The 20,000-nt window shown below is 42.9% G+C and overlaps 1 protein-coding gene across 2 annotated transcripts in view; it reads left to right on the top strand.

The window, feature by feature from the left end:
- isl1a (ISL LIM homeobox 1a) overlaps nucleotides 1-4,679 on the top strand; it is a gene marked incomplete at both ends in the record, with an annotated part of 5,488 nt that extends 809 nt beyond the window's left edge. Inside the window, 5 exons of one of the 2 annotated variants that reach the window (XM_084193987.1) lie at nucleotides 1-5; nucleotides 1,114-1,373; nucleotides 3,411-3,697; nucleotides 4,121-4,288; nucleotides 4,563-4,679. The exon at nucleotides 1-5 is cut by the window's left edge and continues 185 nt beyond it. In XM_084193987.1, coding sequence (XP_084050113.1) covers nucleotides 1-5; nucleotides 1,114-1,373; nucleotides 3,411-3,697; nucleotides 4,121-4,288; nucleotides 4,563-4,679 — 837 coding nt within the window. The remainder of the gene's footprint in view (nucleotides 6-1,113; nucleotides 1,374-3,410; nucleotides 3,698-4,120; nucleotides 4,289-4,562) is intronic. The other variant, XM_084193986.1, reaches the window with a different exon arrangement.
- Between the last annotated feature and the right edge of the window lie 15,321 nt (nucleotides 4,680-20,000).

Below are 20,000 nucleotides of genomic sequence, written 5' to 3'. Positions count from 1 at the left end.
GTCAGGTAAGAGCTGTTTGTTATGAATATCATAGCGTTGAAAACATTGGTTGTTATTGATTGATTGGTTGACACGTTCAGGTATTAACTGTGTATCTTATCATAACATGGTTATACATGGGACGTTAACATTTAATTTGGCTTGACTAATATATTTGATGGTCGGGAAAACTCTATTTTAAAGTAGGTTATATTTAGATATTCTACCATCAAAAATATATATTACACTGGGTTGATATTGAGGATTTTATCACCACCAATTATATTGTTATTATAATCATAAGCTACAGCAATAGAACACAACTGGGTTTTCTATTAGAAAAAGCTATTGTCGAAACCACATCAGGACTGACACAGTTTTTGACAGAACTTGAGGCTACGCGTTGAACACGTTTGCACATTCAATACAAAAACGGTTTTTAGAAACATAATTATTTAATGTGGCCCCACAGCAATATTATTCTGCATTGATGGCCATAAAGTGAGTCAATAGATCGATTGTATTAACATTTAATCGAAATATTCTGTTATCGCTCAAATTGGCCAAATACATTCGGCCTACAAACAGCCTACAATTGAATTCAGATTTTCGACGATTTGTAGCTTGTAATAATAATAATGTTACTATGAGTCCTCTAGGAATATATCTAGGTATAATAGCCCTATATCTATAATAATATCCCATTTAGCAGACGCTTTTATCCAAAGCGACTTACAGTCATGTGTGCATACATTTTTACCTATGGGTGGTCCCGGGGATCGAACCCACTACCCCGGCGTTACAAGCGCCGTGCTCTACCAGCTGAGCTACAGAGGACCACAGAGCTCTACCCTCATGATATTTGTTCCATTATTCTCTGTTACCACAGAATAGGTCTGTGCTTCGTTTTTTTTTTATTCATGTACTATTTTATACGGATTTCAAGTGATTCTCATGTGGTATAAACACAACTCAATATTAGGGCCCAACAATCCCGCTTTAAAAAGATGCCCCAATGTGCGTGTTATTGTTATGCGCGCTGCCCAGCCACAGTAACGCCTAGCAGTGGGCCGTGGGCCTTGTGACACCGTTAGCCGACTCTAACCGGTCACCTAATCTCTCCTAACCCTCCAGGTTATACGGGATAAAGTGCGCTAAATGCAACATCGGTTTCAGCAAGAATGACTTCGTGATGAGAGCGCGCTCCAAGGTGTACCATATCGAGTGTTTTCGGTGTGTGGCCTGCAGCCGACAGCTCATCCCGGGGGACGAGTTCGCTCTCAGGGAGGACGGCTTGTTCTGCCGGGCCGACCATGACGTCGTGGAGCGGGCCACAATGGGCGCCGGAGACCCACTCAGCCCCCTCCACCCGGCCAGACCTTTACAAATGGCAGGTAGGTTAACAATTTATATCAATGGCAGTGCTGTTTTTTTGTTGCTTTCTGTTGGCTTGTAATTATATGCGTTGTAGGTGTTGGCAATTCGGTTGATGTTGTATTCGTTGGAAACTTTGTTTTCAGTCAATGAGCATTGCTTGGATTCTTTTTGAATAGGGGCTGTTGATATTGAACACATAAAGACACCGATGAATGTACAGCGTCATAGACACAAAAGTTTCAATTGGCCTACGTTTTCCAATGTCCGTAGCACTATATGAACAAATATATAAACAAATACCACGAAACGTTTTATGGGAGTAACTTGTCATGATGTACCGAGTTTATTTCAACAGTAGGGGCTGCGTTTCAATTAAAACGTTCAACTCTAAATACATTCTGGAATCATCTGAATATGATATGCGCATCTATTGTCTAATATATTTCTTTACATGTCACCAAAATCTATAGCTTACATAACTATTGGCTAATATAGTTGTTTATATGTCATATATATATATATATATATATATATATATATATATATATATATAGCCTACATTACTTGGTATAATAAGCGGCGCGACATTGTTGTGAATCACAAATGAGGAATGAAGTCATAATATACAATTGTATATATTTGATTATTATTAGGTCAATATGGTGGTGCATGTCACTTATGAAATCATTCGAATATGCGAGTGCTCTTTGTCAAGGTCCCTGGCAAGGGGGAGAATATCTGAGCAAAGTCTTTCTTTCAATAGGCCTAGCTGAATTATGAGGGGCCCTAGGAATTTAGATGTAAAATGGTGTTTTGTTTGTTTGAGCTGGTTAGATGTTTCGAAGCATCACCATAAAAGAACAGTCCGTAGTCTACATATGGATATTATATTATACGTCTTGTTTGTACTGGAGTTTAGGGGCCTATAGCCTAGATTAAATGTAACCTACATTTGTGAACGTGCCACAATAATGATATAATTGTATTATGTGGCTTTTGGGCGAGTTGTTCAAGCCAGTTAGTTGGCCATGCTCTTAAAATAGTCGAATATACTATTTCCTCAGGCTGCATACATCTTAGGCCTATGTGTAACCGAAGTCGAAGTTTGTGCTGAAGTTATAGCTGGATTGGAAAACAGACTACATAACCCAAGCTCGGCAGATAGCCACAGCATTATTTTTGACGAGACTTCGTTCATAATGAATTATTTACATCAAAAGATATTGCACCAAAATCTAGTGAGAACCGTATTCGACTTGATGTATCTAAAAAAAAAAAAAATACAACGTGTTTGACAGTCCACTCTCGCCCATTGCCGGCACCCTGGTCCACGTTAAGGCAGCAAATATTCAACCCCTTTTTCAATACAAGTAATTTAGACATATATGCTAAAACTAAGGGAGAATGCACAATCACTAAAAGTTATTAAAAAAACGGATATATAGGCTAATATCAATGTATCCTTGCTTAATAGGGTAGCTATGAATTGTGGGCGTTCATTTCAAACCCCAGTGGAAGGCTGTAAACTGTAGGATATAATAATGACAAATGCTCCTTCTCTGTTGTTGATTTTTACTTCATTTTTTTAGACAGTATCACGTGGCTTCAATGGAAAAATGTAGGCCACATAGAAGTTTGGACAACTGAAATTGGAACAGAAGTGAGAATGATTAGTCAAGGATGGGGGTTGGTTGATAGTTGATGTACTAAAATATTGCCGTAAGGCCCGGATAACACTAGGCTGAATGGATACTCCGAACTAGGCGTCGTTCTAGTATGAAAAATGTACGCACTCACTAAACTGTAAGTCGCTCTGGATAAGAGCGTCTGCTAAAATGACTAAAAATGTGAAATGTTCTGGTAAAAGATTGAGGCCCATAGGCCTACCTTGTAGGCTACCGTGAGTGATTGGTGCTGGTATACTTTCCACAGTGTATATATTTTTTTTGTCATCTCAACTTTAGTCTCCAACACAGTGTCTTTATATAGCCACGGCGTTGAAGTGCCGATAAATAAATGTGTTATTTTGTCGTCCCTCTTCTCTTTCTCAACAGCAGAACCAATATCAGCTAGACAGCCCGCGCTCCGACCGCACGTCCACAAACAACCGGAAAAGACCACTCGCGTCCGGACGGTCCTTAACGAAAAGCAGCTCCACACGTTGCGGACCTGCTACAACGCCAACCCCAGGCCCGACGCTCTAATGAAGGAGCAGCTAGTCGAGATGACCGGCCTCAGTCCCCGAGTCATCCGGGTCTGGTTCCAAAACAAGCGCTGCAAGGACAAGAAGAGGAGTATTCTGATGAAACAGTTACAGCAGCAGCAGCCGAACGACAAAACGGTGAGAACCCTGTCTGGTCTTTATTAAATAAAGGATTCAATACAGTGGTGTTCTTATCGGTCGAAATGCTGGTAGCTGTTGTAACTGTTTCATTAGAATACTTCTATTCTTGTCTGGTCATTTTGTTTTCATGAAATAACTGGGGTGAAATAAAAAGAGGGACTTGATCCTATACGTCTGCCTATGGGGATGCGTAATATATATCCACATGCAGGCGCATACGTGCCCTTTTATTTAAGCCACACACACGCGCGCACGCACACGCACACACACACACACACACACACGTCTACATGATCGTTAAGCATAAACATCTCCATCATATTCTAAACACCTAATGTTGTGTTTCTGTTGTTGGGTCAATGTTGGCGTGCTAATTTTTGAACTTTATATGACGATCAGTTTCTCTGGGACTATCTGCAGAATATCCAGGGAATGACTGGCACTCCGATGGTGGCGGCCAGCCCGGAGAGACACGACGGTGGTTTGCAGGCTAACCCAGTGGAGGTGCAGAGTTACCAGCCGCCTTGGAAGGTCCTCAGTGACTTCGCGTTACAGAGTGACATGGACCAACCCGCGTTTCAACAACTGGTGAGTCCAGATAGAGGAGACCATAGGCTGTGTTATAACGTTAAAATGTCTGTCTGGTAGACAGTGAGAAACGAAATCACGAGTAACGGTTAGGTTATTGTCGTGTTAAGTTTATAATGTTTTATATTATTTTCTGTAATTAGGCTATTCACATGGGGTCGATGTGTGGAGGGCAGACATTTTACTTTTTATTCTATTGTATTGTGAAATCTTTTATTGATATGTTGAATAAAGAAATCCTAAATATTGCATTGTTCCTTTCTTTTTTGTTCAGGTCCATTTCTCGGAGGGGGGCCCTGGATCCAACTCGACAGGGAGCGAAGTCGCCTCCATGTCATCCCAACTTCCGGACACACCCAACAGCATGGTCTCGAGCCCTATAGAGGCATAGGGGCCTCGCGGACCGACTGTAGACTCCGTCAGACTACGTCATATTTCTGACTGATGATGAAGTGATGTTAGTTGGGCAAAGGGCGGACTGACTGAAAACGGAAAAATTGACTTGGGGTTGAAAGAAACAAAATGTCACTCTCTTGTTGATTTCATTCAAACTGAGAGATAAAAGAGAATCCTCCTCCTCCAACTGCACGAAGCCTCTTTAACGACGAAACAACCCCCTGGTTGTAGTTTTACACTGTGAAGACAATCATGGATTATTACCCTACCTAGATCTGTCCATATGTCCGTCATACGTCCGTCTGTCCACCCGCCGCAAAACAACCCCCGGAGAAGATGAAAGGAGAGGACAATGGCGTGGTCTATGGGCTCTATTCAATCTGTATTGCCGAAGCGTTACGGATTGCGTGATGTACATTTAAAGCTAATTTTCTATTGAGCCGACATATGCAGCTTTGACCACGAATGCAGTCTCCGCTAACGCGGGAACGTCGCCTTTAACGTTCAGTCACGCTACACGGATTGAATAGAGCCCTAGAAGAAGAAGCGTGTTTCCAGGAGCGGCGGAGAGCGCATCTGCCTGCACCATAACGTGTCTGCGACTCATGCATAACGAGATGTGTAGATCTCACTACGTCATCCATGACTGGTGCTGCCGGGTGGAAACGCCTGGGTTACAGTTTTGCAACAAAAAAACAACAAAAAGATATACAAAGAAATACAACACCATACATATACTTCGACAAAATGCTGGACCAATGGACCTCTAGGAAAAATATGAACTTTGTCAATGAAGATGAAATCTGATTCTACATTTGCGCGTTGTCGTGCATAGTGTTTGAATATACAAACAAATGACTGACTGTCTGTCTGGCGATTCTGTTTCTATAAAATAACTTGACCTGAGATTCGCCCCCCCTGAAATGATGCCGTTTGGAGGGTATTGCAAATATTGCTATTCAATTGTTTTGTTATTATCTCCTTGGTAAAGCCCAAGTAGGTCTACTAAAGCATTGCAACAAGGTATACCTCTATTACGTCACAAGCTACGTGGGACCTTTATGTGTGAGTTTGTGTCCATTCAATATTTTTTTCTTTTCTTTTCCAAAGATGTGTATAGTTATAAGTTATAATGACTGTTTTTTTTTTTTTTTTTTTTTTCCCTGTTAAACAAAATTATTTATTATTTATTGTTGAAAGGCTTGCCACTTTTTGTGTAACTTTCTTTACTGAAGTAAAAAAAAACAAAAAAAAAACGATTGTACCGTGGTCTCCGAATTATCTATCAAAATTGTATGTGTCCTGTCCCTTTCTTAAATATTATTATGTAAAACAACGCCATATGTAGAAATATATCTCCAGGATTATTTCACTGATGTGACCGCAGATATAGTCTGCGCCTCTCTTGGTCCTCGCGATGCATTCATCCTATTATTGTAGACCTCCGTAGGCCTATAGTGCAACTGTTCCGTGTTTTTATGTAACTTGACTCGGTTAAAATAACATTAGTGATAGCAGTTACTAAGCCATATGACGTCAATAATATAGTCTGCACATCTCTTCGTCTTCGTTCTGCAATCATCCCATAATTTTACATCTGCTTTAGGCCTAGTGATTTCATATGGAACGCGATTAAAATTAAATTATATATATATATATATATCTATATCACTATGATTAGAAGTATACTCGGTTTTAGATGTAACGTATGAATGTCATTAAAAACAGCATTATATCTATAGGTATGAACACGGACATGTTAAAAACCGTTCTGGCCTTCAGTAACTTTTATATCAACATCCCGTATAGACTACTGCGTGTTGGCGCATTGCTTTGATGATGTATGATACATTCCTTTATAGAGCAGACGAAATGCAAGCCATTGGCTATCGTAGGTACTATAGTGAAAATGTGTTGGTTATATAATTCTGTAGGCTTGTATAGGCTAGCTGTCTGTGCTGACTTGACATATGGCATGTAGCGTTACGCATAACAGCAACTTACCCACTCCATACCCCTAATACATTGGACAGGTGCAGTTAACATACATCCATGTCGCTGCTTTAAAGGACTGATTATGAGCAAGTGACTGTACAATGGCGGGCCCCGTATGAATTTTAAAACTAAACTGAAAACATCTCATGGACATAATTCTGACCTTGGGCTCTGGTTCCTTAGCAGGCCTAGGCCACACGGTAGGTATAAAAGGGTTTGGAACCGGGAAGAGAAGATCGCTTCTTTCCCTCCGCTGACTGTAGGTAGCCTTTCATATAACCCCAAATATTAACAGAATATCTCAATCTATTGAATACGTTTGAAGGGCGGGCTATTATATAATAATCATTACAATTTACATTACAGTTTTGTCACTATGCATGTGAAATGATATTGCATTATACAATAACATTTCAGCGTTGGCTATTAGATTTGATGGGAATCTTTTTTTTGTTGAGTAAGAGGGTTACATTTGGGGTGAATGATGTCAAATGATCACTAATAGCCATCTATTCGAAATGCATATTGTGACTAGCAGACCTACAGCACATACAGATAAACATTTAAAATGCCACCTGTGATTACATAGTTACACAACTTTCTTACATTCCAATATAATAGAAACATATCATAGAAAAAATAAAAAATCTGATATCATGACCAATCCCAGACATGAAATAGAACTAAACCAAAACGTATTTGAAACTCCCTTCCACACAAATTCAACTTCACCTGCAAAGTTCATCTTATTCCACCATGGATCAACAGGCCAGTGAATGGGATTGGGAAGGACCCCTAACCCACCTAGCAGCAGCCCACTATGTAGAATCACATTAGGCCCAACAAAGCCTCGACCTGAGGTCTTAACTAGAAATGGCCATGAGTGGGGGGGGGGGGGGGGGGTATAGAGCTTTAAAGCCAGCAAGCCCTATGATAAGCTACTGAAACACAATGCCCTTGTGAGCAGAGGGAAAAAAACAAGATATAAAGAGAAGAGAAGTACCAGCATCATAAAGAGAAGAAGAGAAGTACCAGCATCATAAAGAGAAGAGAAGTACCAGCATCATAAAGAGAAGAGAAGTACCAGCATCATAAAGAGAAGAGAAGTACCAGCATCATAAAGAGAAGAGAAGTACCAGCATCATAAAGAGAAGAGAAGTACCAGCATCATAAAGAGAAGAGAAGTACCAGCATCATAAAGAGAAGAAGAGAAGTACCAGCATCATAAAGAGAAGAGAAGTACCAGCATCATAAAGAGAAGAGAAGTACCAGCATCATAAAGAGAAGAGAAGTACCAGCATCATAAAGAGAAGAGAAGTACCAGCATCATAAAGAAAAGAAGAGAAGTACCAGCATCATAAAGAGAAGAGAAGTACCAGCATCATAAAGAGAAGAAGAGAAGTACCAGCATCATAAAGAGAAGAAGAGAAGTACCAGCATCATAAAGAGAAGAGAAGTACCAGCATCATAAAGAGAAGAGAAGTACCAGCATCATAAAGAGAAGAGAAGTACCAGCATCATAAAGAGAAGAGAAGTACCAGCATCATAAAGAGAAGAGAAGTACCAGCATCATAAAGAGAAGAGAAGTACCAGCATCATAAAGAGAAGAGAAGTACCAGCATCATAAAGAGAAGAAGAGAAGTACCAGCATCATAAAGAGAAGAAGAGAAGTACCAGCATCATAAAGAGAAGAGAAGTACCAGCATCATAAAGAGAAGAATAGAAGTACCAGCATCATAAAGAGAAGAGAAGTACCAGCATCATAAAGAGAAGAAGAGTAGAGTAGTCAGACCTCTTCTCAGAGGGAGAAGCCTCAACATGCAGAGTAGTTTCTCAGGCTTCAGACCTCGTCTCAGAGTTCTATGACAATTCACACTCCAAGCTGTTATTGAATCAGACATGGCATTGGAGTGCCAGGCAGGAAGCATACAGAGTGGACTTGAAAGACCCCCGTATGCGTTGGTTTTCTACCTGCCTGCTACTATTTCAGCCTGATGCTTCACTTAAATTGCACCAGTTTGTACCACAGTAGATATGGAGCACTGCCAACGCGTTTGGTGCTACTTGTGCTTTTTAAGCTTTTAATTTACTCTGCAGCAAGTCAGATGGTTAGCCTAAGACCTGGTGATGGCTTACAAGGACACTTGTTAGCTTTTAGCAACAATGGCTCAACAGGATAAGCCTGGAAAGCCGTGCATTATGCCATTCCCCATGACGGTGAGATTGCCTTAACGCTGTGTACTGTGGTGTATCTGTGGGGTATTATTACCATAAGAGACGGAGAATGAGTGGTAGTGTTCTGTCTCTTCTTACCGTCTGTTCCCTAGTGTGCCAGTTGAAGAACCCCACTCGGCTCACTCCGGTTCTGGGTACAGGTAGGGTTGGGTTGTGCTCTCATGTTCTATCCAAATGAAAGCTTTGTTCTTCCCTCCAGATTTCTCCAGCAGTTGTTTACATTGTTTTGGATCAAATGACCATACTGTATATAATATATATATATATATATATATATATATATATATATATATATATATATATATATATATATATATATATATATATATATATAACTGTATACATTTCACCTGTCCTATATACATATTCATTGAACTTATTCAGGATTCATGATGAGTCATGATTCTTCACCGATTCATCAATTATCATTTATTACAGTATCATTCAGGGCTCTATTTTCGGCTGGCGCTAAGGAGGCGCATGTGTCAAATGCACGTTAGTTTGCAATTTCGACATATAAAAACTGGCACGCTTACATTGTAAAGCCCTAACGCCAGGTTCTGTGATTTACCCTAACGTCAGGTTCGGTGATTTACCTGTCTGACGTCAGCTCACTTGCGCTGATGTGGGAGGGGTGGCAATATTTGAGGTGCGTCCTTAAAAAACAAGCGCAAAAGTGACAATTTCGATGCAGCGCTAAACGGAAGTTGTAAGACCTACAAAAAAAAAGTAGGTCTTAACGGTAACACAGTTGATACTGGCACGGATATCGAGAGCGAAAGCACAGCCTTCCCATCCGTGACGCCCAGTGTCAATGGAGCTAGAGAAGTGTATTTAGAAACATAGCAAAACAATTGGTCCCCCCCCCATTTCGTTAAATTTGATAGAAAACCAAGCATAGTCTATCCTCCCCTTAATCAAGGCTGGTTTTTAGCAACATCACATAAGGTGCTGCTTTTTATCCTGGCCATTAGCCAAGTACCCGATGAATAAAGGGCTTTTAAATGGTCTACTGAGAGTGCTTTGAAATATTTTGGAGGTTTTTTTTTTGCCCTCATGCTATTTCATTATTCCCAATTCACATACAGTACCTGCATACTTCATTTCGCATGTTCAAGTAGGCTATCCATCACCTATTTTCAAAGAGTGCCCCTCGTCCGATTACCAAAGAAACTCTCCTCCAAACAGTTCAGTCCTCCAACAATGCACACAGGCAACGATACAATTGACAGGAGCCTACTATTTTGTAAAAGATTAGAAAGATTCACCATCCATGGGTTTTATGTTGAGAACGTCGGCTACCTGCAGTTCTGTCTGTTATATCTGGAGAATGACAGATGTGATCTTTAAGAGGGTTTCACGACGTTAATAAAACATTACATTTGCGAACAGTAGGTGAGTGGGACATTCCTCCTTTCTCTTTATATTGGATCTTTATTCAGCTCCTGTGAACAGTTTAGGTGTGCGTAAAACCCTCCATTGTCTATGGCTGCGTTTACAAAGGCAGGACAATTCTGATCTTTTTTTTTTTTTTCACAAATTGTTCTTTTGACCAATCAGAATTGCTCTGAAATTTTTTTTAAAAAAAATTCTGATTTGAAAAGATCTGATGTGATTTGGTCTAAAGACCAATTGGTGCAACAAAAAAAATTATCAGAATGTGGCTTCCTGTGTAAACACAGCCTAGGTTGCCCTGTCTGTATGTCTGTATTATAGCCAAAGGGGAGCAGTTATGATGCCTGTAACTCTATTTAGACATAGCTAATTTTCCCCCGACATCGGACACCCCCTAACATCGGACACCCCCTAACATCGGACACCCCCTAACATCGGACACCCCCTAACTTCGGCCACTCTCTAGTGGTTGGAGGACCGGGAAAAACGTTTTTGCGACTAACGACACCCTTCTAGCTAGCTGACCACCGATTTTCAGTGCAATTTATGTAAGTTAAGTTAGGTTTTTGAGAGTTTTCAACAAAAAAAAAGTTACGACGCTAATAATCACATAACATTGATGGCTTGATCACAAGATAACACTGTAGAAGGTAATATATTTCTTAAACGCTGTTGAATATGCCGATAATACGGGGTTCCACGCTAGATGTCTTCTGCAGGTTGTGCTCTAACCAGTACGTCCACTATGGGTCCTGTAACTGTATTTAGCCTCTTTAACACCAGTGTTTTTTATTTATTTTTCCATTCCAATTTGATTAGAATTATACACTGTCTTTTTAGGCCTTATCGATAGCCTAGTGAATTTGATCTTGCTTATTGACTACATTTGGCATGTCCATGTCCAGACTGCAATTTACAGTAGGCCTAGCCCTTATATCAGTGTGAACGCTATAGCCAAGTTTTAACAATGTATTTCCAAATTGAAGCAATGCAATTAGAACAATGTGGACTGTAAACATGTTCAACATATTTAGCAAATACGGGACATGCTATTTAATGTCCTAAGCTATAACAGACTAATACTGGAATTTGAATTGATGACAACGCAATACATAAAATGTGTTTCCTGAGTGGCGCAGTGGTCTAAGGCACTGCATCGCAGTGCTAACTGTGCCACTAGAGATCCTGGTTCGAATCCAGGCTCTGTCGCAGCCGGCCGCGACCGGGAGATTCATGGGCGGTGCACAATTGGCCCAGGGTAGGGGAGGGAATGGCCGGCAGGGATGTAGCTCAGTTGATAGAGCATGGTGTTTGCAACGCCAGGGTTGTGGGTTCGATTCCCACGGGGGGCCAGTATAAAAAAATATAAATAAAAAATAAATAACTGTAAGTCGCTCTGGATGAGAGCGACTGCTAAATGACGTAAATGTAAATGTAATAAAATACCATAAATACAACCACATATAAGTGCCACGGAGCACTTTCTGATTGGCCAGTGAGGGGCCAAGCCTTGACACTTGTTTATTCACCAAAACCCAGCCCTTTCGCTCCACCGTCAGCTACCGCGCCCAAAATGCTGGTTGGGAAAATAGCAACAATATTTCGTACACACCCTCCGACCCTATAACGCTACCGTCAGCGTTAAGGTTTAGCAATTGGTACGTTTGTTAAAATAGAACCCACTGTAACGGTATGATTATGACATCAATAATTCCATTGAAAGGGAAGCGTTTTGTTGGCGGAGACATTACTTGCTGAGTCACCTTACCACCATGTACAGCTCTGACAGCGAGGTCATTCATCTGGAACCACTGCTCATTGGTTTCGCAATACCCACAATACCCACAATACCCACAATACCCCCAATACCCCCTATACCTGGCTACTCAATCACACATCCAGTTGTGGGGAAAAGAGCCCGGTCAGACTCGTGATATTATTTCCTGGTTTCCTCCAAAATGGCACCCTAATCCCTATATAGTGCACTACTTTTGACCTGGGCCCATAGGGCTCTGGTTAAAAGCAGTGCAATATTTATAGGGAATAGGGTGCCATTTCAGACAGCCCCTGGATGAGCAGTATCTCTCATATCATCAACAGCTTTGGTTTCTGACAATAACAACAGCACTGTGTACCGTACAGGCACAACACATTAAGACAAGACCAGAAACACACTGTCCAAAACCCCAGAAGCATTAGATTCAGACAGATTCAAACAGATTGCTACAAAACAAAAATGCCAAAAACACATTTAGACAAGACAAGACAGACCAGTCACACACTGTCCGAACCCCCTGAAGCATAATATCCAGGAAGAAAGACTGCTGCTTGCGAAAACAGAAATGCCAAAAAGACATCACGAAAAAGTATTTATCCTGATGCAGTTGTCTTGAAGGTACATGGTCATTTGTTTAGCCACACACAGTTACTCCAGGCTGACAGATAGAGAGATCCTCCACCCCAGAAAACCTTGGGATGAGGACTATTCTCCTGTCTAAGATGAGTGTGATGGGGACTATTCTACTGTCTAAGAGGAGTGTGATGGGGACTATTCTCCTGTCTAAGAGGAGTGTGATTGGGACTATTCTCCTGTCTATTAGGAGTGTGGTGGGGACTATTCTCCTGTCTAAGAGGAGTGTGATGCGGACTATTCTCCTGTCCAAGAGGAGTGTGATGGAGACTATTCTATTGTCTAAGAGGAGTGTGATGGGGACTATTCTAATGTCTAATAGGAGTGTGGTGGGGACTATTCTCCTGTCTAAGAGGAGTGTGATGGGGACTATTCTACTGTCTAAGAGGAGTGTGATGGGGACTATTCTCCTGTCTAAGAGGAGTGTGATGGGGACTATTCTCCTGTCTAAGAGGAGTGTGATGGGGACTATACTCCTGTCTAAGAGGAGTGTGATGGGGACTATTCTCCTGTCTAAGAGGAGTGTGATGGGGACTATTCTCCTGTCTAAGAGGAGTGTGGTGGGGACTATTCTCCTGTCTAAGAGGAGTGTGATGGAGACTATTCTCCTGTCTAAGAGGAGTGTGATGGGGACTATTCTCCTGTCTAATAGGAGTGTGGTGGGGACTATTCTCCTGTCTAAGAGGAGTGTGATGGGGACTATTCTCCTGTCTAAGAGGAGTGTGATGGGGACTATTCTCCTGTCTAATAGGAGTGTGATGGGGACTATTCTCCTGTCTAAGAGGAGTGTGATGGGGACTATTCTCCTGTCTAAGTGGAGTGTGATGGGACTATTCTCCTGTCTAAGAGGAGTGTGATGGGGACTATTCTCCTGTCTAAGTGGAGTGTGATGGAGACTATTCTCCTGTCTAAGAGGAGTGTGATGGGGACAATTCTCCTGTCTAAGGGGAGTGTGATGGGGACTATTCTCCTTTCTAAGAGGAGTGTGATGGGGACTATTCTCCTGTCTAAGATGAGTGTGATGGGGACTATTCTCCTCTCTAAGAGGAGTAGACAGGACTATTCTCCTGTCTAATAGGAGTGTGATGGGGACTATTCTCCAGTCTAAGAGGAGTGTGATGGGGACTATTCTCCTGTCTAAGTGGAGTAGACAGGACTATTATCCTGTCTAAGAGGAGTGTGATGGGGACTATTCTCCTGTCTAAGATGAGTGTGATGGGGACTATTCTCCTGTCTAAGAGGAGTGTGCTGGGGACTATTCTCCTGTCTAATAGGAGTGTGATGGGGACTATTCTCCTGTCTAAGAGGAGTGTGATGGGGACTATTCTCCTGTCTAAGTGGAGTGTGATGGGACTATTCTCCTGTCTAAGAGGAGTGTGATGGGGACTATTCTCCTGTCTAAGTGGAGTGTGATGGAGACTATTCTCCTGTCTAAGAGGAGTGTGATGGGGACAATTCTCCTGTCTGAGGGGAGTGTGATGGGGACTATTCTCTTTTCTAAGAGGAGTGTGATGGGGACTATTCTCCTGTCTAAGATGAGTGTGATGGGGACTATTCTCCTCTCTAAGAGGAGTAGACAGGACTATTCTCCTGTCTAATAGGAGTGTGATGGGGACTATTCTCCAGTCTAAGAGGAGTGTGATGGGGACTATTCTCCTGTCTAAGTGGAGTAGACAGGACTATTATCCTATCTAAGAGGAGTGTGATGGGGACTATTCTCCTGTCTAAGATGAGTGTGATGGGGACTATTCTCCTGTCTAAGAGGAGTGTGCTGGGGACTATTCTCCTGTCTAAGAGGAGTGTGATGGGGACTATTCTCCTGTCTAAGAGGAGTGTGATGGGGACTATTCTCCTATCTAAGAGGAGTGTTATGGGGACTATTCTCCTGTCTAAGAGGAGTGTGATGGGGACTATTCTCCTGTTTAAGAGGAGTGTGATGGGGACTATTCTCCTGTCTAAGAGGAGTGTGATGGGGACTATTCTCCTGTCTAAGAGGAGTGTGATGGGGACTATTATCCTGTCTAATAGGAGTGTGATGGGGACTATACTCCTGTCTAAGAGGAGTGTAATGGGGACTATTCTCCTGTCTAAGAGGAGTGTGATGGGGACTATTCTCCAGTGTAAGAGGAGTAGACAGGGACTATTCTCATGTCCAAGAGGAGTGTGATGGGGACTATTCTCCTGTCTAAGGGGAGTGTGATGGGGACTATTCTCCTGTCTAAGAGGAGTGTGATGGGGACTATTCTCCTGTCTAATAGGAGTGTGATGGGGACTATTCTCCTGTCTAAGAGGAGTGTGATGGGGACTATTCTCCTGTCTAAGAGGAGTGTGATGGGGACTATTATCCTGTCTAATAGGAGTGTGATGGGGACTATACTCCTGTCTAAGAGGAGTGTAATGGGGACTATTCTCCTGTCTAAGAGGAGTGTGCTGGGGACCATTCTCCAGTCTAAGAGGAGTGTGGTGGGGACTATTCTCCTGTCTAAGAGGAGTGAGATGGGGACTATTCTCCTGTCTAAGAGGAGTGTGATGGGGACTATTCTCCTGTCTAATAGGAGTGTGATGGGGACTATTCTCCTGTCTAAGAGGAGTGTGATGGGGACTATTCTCCTGCCTAAGAGGAGTGTGCTGGGGACTATTCTCCAGTCTAAGAGGAGTGTGGTAGGGACTATTCTCCTGTATAATAGGAATGTGATGGGGACTATTCTCCTGTCTAAGAGGAGTGTGATGCGGACTATTCTCCTGTCTAAGAGGAGTAGACAGGGACTATTCTCCTGTCTAAGAGGAGTGTGATGGGGACTATTCTCCAGTGTAAGAGGAGTAGACAGGGACTATTCCCATGTCTAAACGGATTGTGATGGGAACTATTCTCCAGTTTAAGTGTAGTAGACAGAGACGATTTTTATGTCTAAACGGAGTGTGATGGGGACTATTTTCCAGTGTAAGAGGAGTAGACAGGGACTATTCTCATGTCCAAGAGGAGTGTGATGGGGACTATTCTCCTGTCTAAGTGGAGTGTGATGGGGACTATTCTCCTGTCTAAGAGGAGTGTGATGGGGACTATTCTCCTGTCTAAGAGGAGTAGACAGGACTATTCTCCTTTCTAAGAGGAGTGTGATGGGGACTATTCTCCTGTCTAAGATGAGTGTGATGGGGACTATTCTCTGTCTAAGAGGAGTGTTGTTGGGACTATTCTCCTGTCTAAGAGGAGTGTGATGGGGACTATTCTCCTGTCTAAGAGCAGTGTGATGGGGACTATTCTCCTGTCTAATAGGAGTGTGATGGGGACTATTCTCCTGTCTAAGAGGAGTGTGATGGGGACTGTTCTCCTGTCTAAGAGGAGTGTGATGGGAATATTCTCCTGTCTAAGAGGAGTGTGATGCAGACTATTCTCCTGTCTAAGAGGAGTAGACAGGGCCTATTCTCATGTCTAAACGGATTGTGATGGGGACTATTCTCCAGTGTAAGAGGAGTAGACAGAGACGATTCTTATGTCTAAACGGAGTGTGATGGGGACTATTTTCCAGTGTAAGAGGAGTAGACAGGGACTATTATCATGTCCAAGAGGAGTGTATGGGGACTATTCTCCTGTCTAAGAGGAGTGTGATGTGGACTATTCTCCTGTCTAAGAGGAGTAGACAGGACTATTCTCCTGTCTAAGAGGAGTGTGATGGGGACTATTCTCCTGTCTAAGAGGAGTGTGGTGGGGACTATTCTCCTGTCTAAGAGGAGTGTGATGGGGACTATTCTCCTGTCTAAGAGGAGTGTGGTTGGGACTATTCTCCTGTCTAAGAGGAGTGTGATGGGGATTATTCTCCTGTCTAAGAGGAGTAGACAGGACTATTCTCCTGTCTAAGAGGAGTGTGATGGGGACTATTCTCCTGTCTAAGAGGAGTGTGATGGGGACTGTTCTACTTTCTAAGAGGAGTGTGATGGGACTATTCTCCTGTCGAAGAGGAGTGTGATGCAGACTATTCTCCTGTCTAAGAGGAGTAAACAGGGACTTTTCTCATGTCTAAGAGGAGTGTGATGGGGACTATTCTCCAGTGTAAGATGAGTGTGATGCGGACTATTCTCATGTCTAAGAGGTGTGTGATGGGGACTATTCTCCAGTGTAAGAGGAGTAGACAGGGACTATTCTTCTGTCTAAACGGAGTGTAATGGGGACTATTCTCCAGTGTAAGAGGAGTGTGATGCGGACTATTCTCATGTCTAAGAGGAGTGTGATGTGGACTATTCTCCAGTGTAAGAGGAGTGTGATGTGGACTATTCTCCTGTCTAAGAGGAGTGTGATGGGGACTATTCTCCTGTCTAAGAGGAGTGTGGTTGGGACTATTCTCCTGTCTAAGAGGTTTGTGATGGGGATTATTCTCCTGTCTAAGAGGAGTAGACAGGACTATTCTCCTGTCTAAGAGGAGTGTGATGGGGACTATTCTCCTTTCTAAGAGGAGTGTGATGGGGACTGTTCTACTTTCTAAGAGGAGTGTGATGGGACTATTCTCCTGTCGAAGAGGAGTGTGATGCAGACTATTCTCCTGTCTAAGAGGAGTAAACAGGGACTTTTCTCATGTCTAAGAGGAGTGTGATGGGGACTATTCTCCAGTGTAAGATGAGTGTGATGCGGACTATTCTCATGTCTAAGAGGTGTGTGATGGGGACTATTCTCCAGTGTAAGAGGAGTAGACAGGGACTATTCTTCTGTCTAAACGGAGTGTGATGGGGACTATTCTCCAGTGTAAGAGGAGTGTGATGCGGACTATTCTCATGTCTAAGAGGAGTGTGATGTGGACTATTCTCCAGTGTAAGAGGAGTGTGATGCGGACTATTCTCCTGTCTAAGAGGAGTGTGATGCAGACTATTCTCCTGTCTAAGAGGAGTAAACAGGGACTTTTCTCATGTCTAAGAGGAGTGTGATGGGGACTATTCTCCAGTGTAAGATGAGTGTGATGCGGACTATTCTCATGTCTAAGAGGTGTGTGATGGGGACTATTCTCCAGTGTAAGAGGAGTAGACAGGGACTATTCTTCTGTCTAAACGGAGTGTGATGGGGACTATTCTCCAGTGTAAGAGGAGTGTGATGCGGACTATTCTCATGTCTAAGAGGAGTGTGATGTGGACTATTCTCCAGTGTAAGAGGAGTGTGATGCGGACTATTCTCCTGTCTAAGAGGAGTGTGATGGGGACTATTCTCCTGTCTAAGAGGAGTGTGATGGGGACTATTCTCCTGTCTAAGAGGAGTAGACAGGGACTATTCTCATGTGTAAGAGGAGTGTGATGCGGACTATTCTCCTGTCTAAGAGGAGTGTGATGGGGACTATTCTCCAGTGTAAGGGGACTGCGACGAGGAGACTAAGAGGCAGGACAAAGGGCCCTGATAGAATACCCCTCCGACCTGTCTGGCTGCCTGACTGTATTCAGCTCTATGAGGCCTGGAACAAAAGCAGCACTGTACCTGGAGCTACGGCTGATGGGAACAATCGAGCTGGGGCCTCTGGATGAGACCACATTGAATTGTAGGGGAAAATGTGACTGGTTCGTCCCAACGGTGCGGCGCCTGACTCCCAATAGCCCAACACTGGTTGTGGATGGAAATCCACAGACAGAGACAGTGACAGAAGGCCAATGCAGACAGCAGAAACTGTAAAGATAACAGAGTATTAATGTGAGATGAGAGCCTCATATCATATGTTTTGATAGGCCAAAACATTTTAGGTAACATAAATGTTTTCTTGGAAAAACCATTGAAGAAATTTGCCAACAAACCGTCAATCCAACCTTTTACACTCACTGAGAGGAGATCACCCATGTGAGGTTAACAGCACAAAGTAAGCCTTACATATATCTCAATGATAAAGCTATCCTGTTTTACTGGGAGGTGACACTGTTTTAGAGAGAAGTCTACATCCTCAGTGGACATAAGCAGTCTGTCAGCAAGCATGGAGAGAGAGAGAGAGAGGCAGAGAGAGAGCGAGAGAGAGAGAGAGGGAGGCGAGAGAGAGAGGAGAGAGAGAGCGAGAGAGAGAGAGAGAGCGAGACAGAGAGCGAGAGAGAGTGCGAGAGAGAGCGAGAGAGAGAGAGAGGCAGAGGGAGAGAAAGCAAGAGAGAAAGAGAGACAGAGGGAGAGAAAGAGAGAGAGAGAGACAGAGGGAGAGAGAGAGAGAGAGAGAGAGAGAGAGAGAGAGAGAGAGACAGAGGGAAAGAGAGAGAGAGAGAGAGAGAGAGAGAGAGAGAGAGAGAGAGAGAGAGAGGAGGGAGAGTGAGAGAGAGAGGGCGGAGAGAGAGAGAGCGAGAGAGAGAGAGGCAGAGGGAGAGAAAGCGAGAGAGAGAGAGAAAGAGACAGAGGGAGAGAAAGAGAGAGAGTGAGAGAGGGAGAGGGAGAGAGAGAGAGAGAGAGAGAGAGAGAGGCAGAGGGAGAGAGAGAGAGAGAGGATGTTGCTAGGCTCTAGTCTAGACAAACCTCTTTGGATGAAATGTGTTGATGAGGAGGACACTCCAGGTGTTACTTGTCAGCGGAGCGCCTGTGAAAAGAGAATGCTAAGAGCCTTGGGAAGGGCCCAAGAGTCCCGCCATGCAGTTCCACAGGGAACCAGGCCCACACTTCAACGACGCCTAAAGAGCCCTGCGTCTGTCCATCTGTCCATCTGTCTCCCATAACACTGGCCACTTGGGTGACTCTCAACTCTAGTGGAAAGGCTAGGTCAGCACCAACAGCATGGAGACGGACGTAAGGAAAAAGTGGTTCCACTTGGACACTAGTGTTAGATCAGACAGAGGCACCTACTGTCCAGCGTCATCCCAGGCTCCCGAACAAACATTGATATTTCCATTGACAACTCTGCAATATCTGCAATTTATCCACAATTTCCTAACTCTATAATAACCTGAGATCGACTCCTAATGTTGCGGCTTAGCAAAGCTAGTTAACTTCTGAACGTAATATTTTGACCCATTTACTGACTTGGAGAAAACATGTCAATCTCAATGTGATTCGCCAAGTACATGTATACATATCCGGAATTTGACTTAGTAGCCCTTTCCTGCAGTCATATGACCTAGTGGCCTCAAGGGTGGAATGTTATTAATGTGGTTCATAATTTCATAACTAATAAACATTATTTCAAAAACCTGCCGAAATCCGGTGTTCTATGTCAAACGGTTTTGTTATATTTCAGTCTTCTGTGATGTACTGTATATAAAGTGTAATATTTGGATGCAAACTGAAAATGTAATACATGTCAACTCTATATCTGACATGGTACAGGTGTCTTCTTCTTCTTTTTA

Source organism: Coregonus lavaretus, assembly GCF_964263955.1.
Source record: "Coregonus lavaretus genome assembly, contig: HAP1_SCAFFOLD_2487, whole genome shotgun sequence".
In the NCBI taxonomy this organism is placed as follows: Eukaryota; Metazoa; Chordata; class Actinopteri; order Salmoniformes; family Salmonidae; genus Coregonus; species Coregonus lavaretus.
The sequence above is the reverse complement of the archived record's forward strand: the minus strand, read 5'-3'. Positions and strand labels throughout refer to the sequence as shown.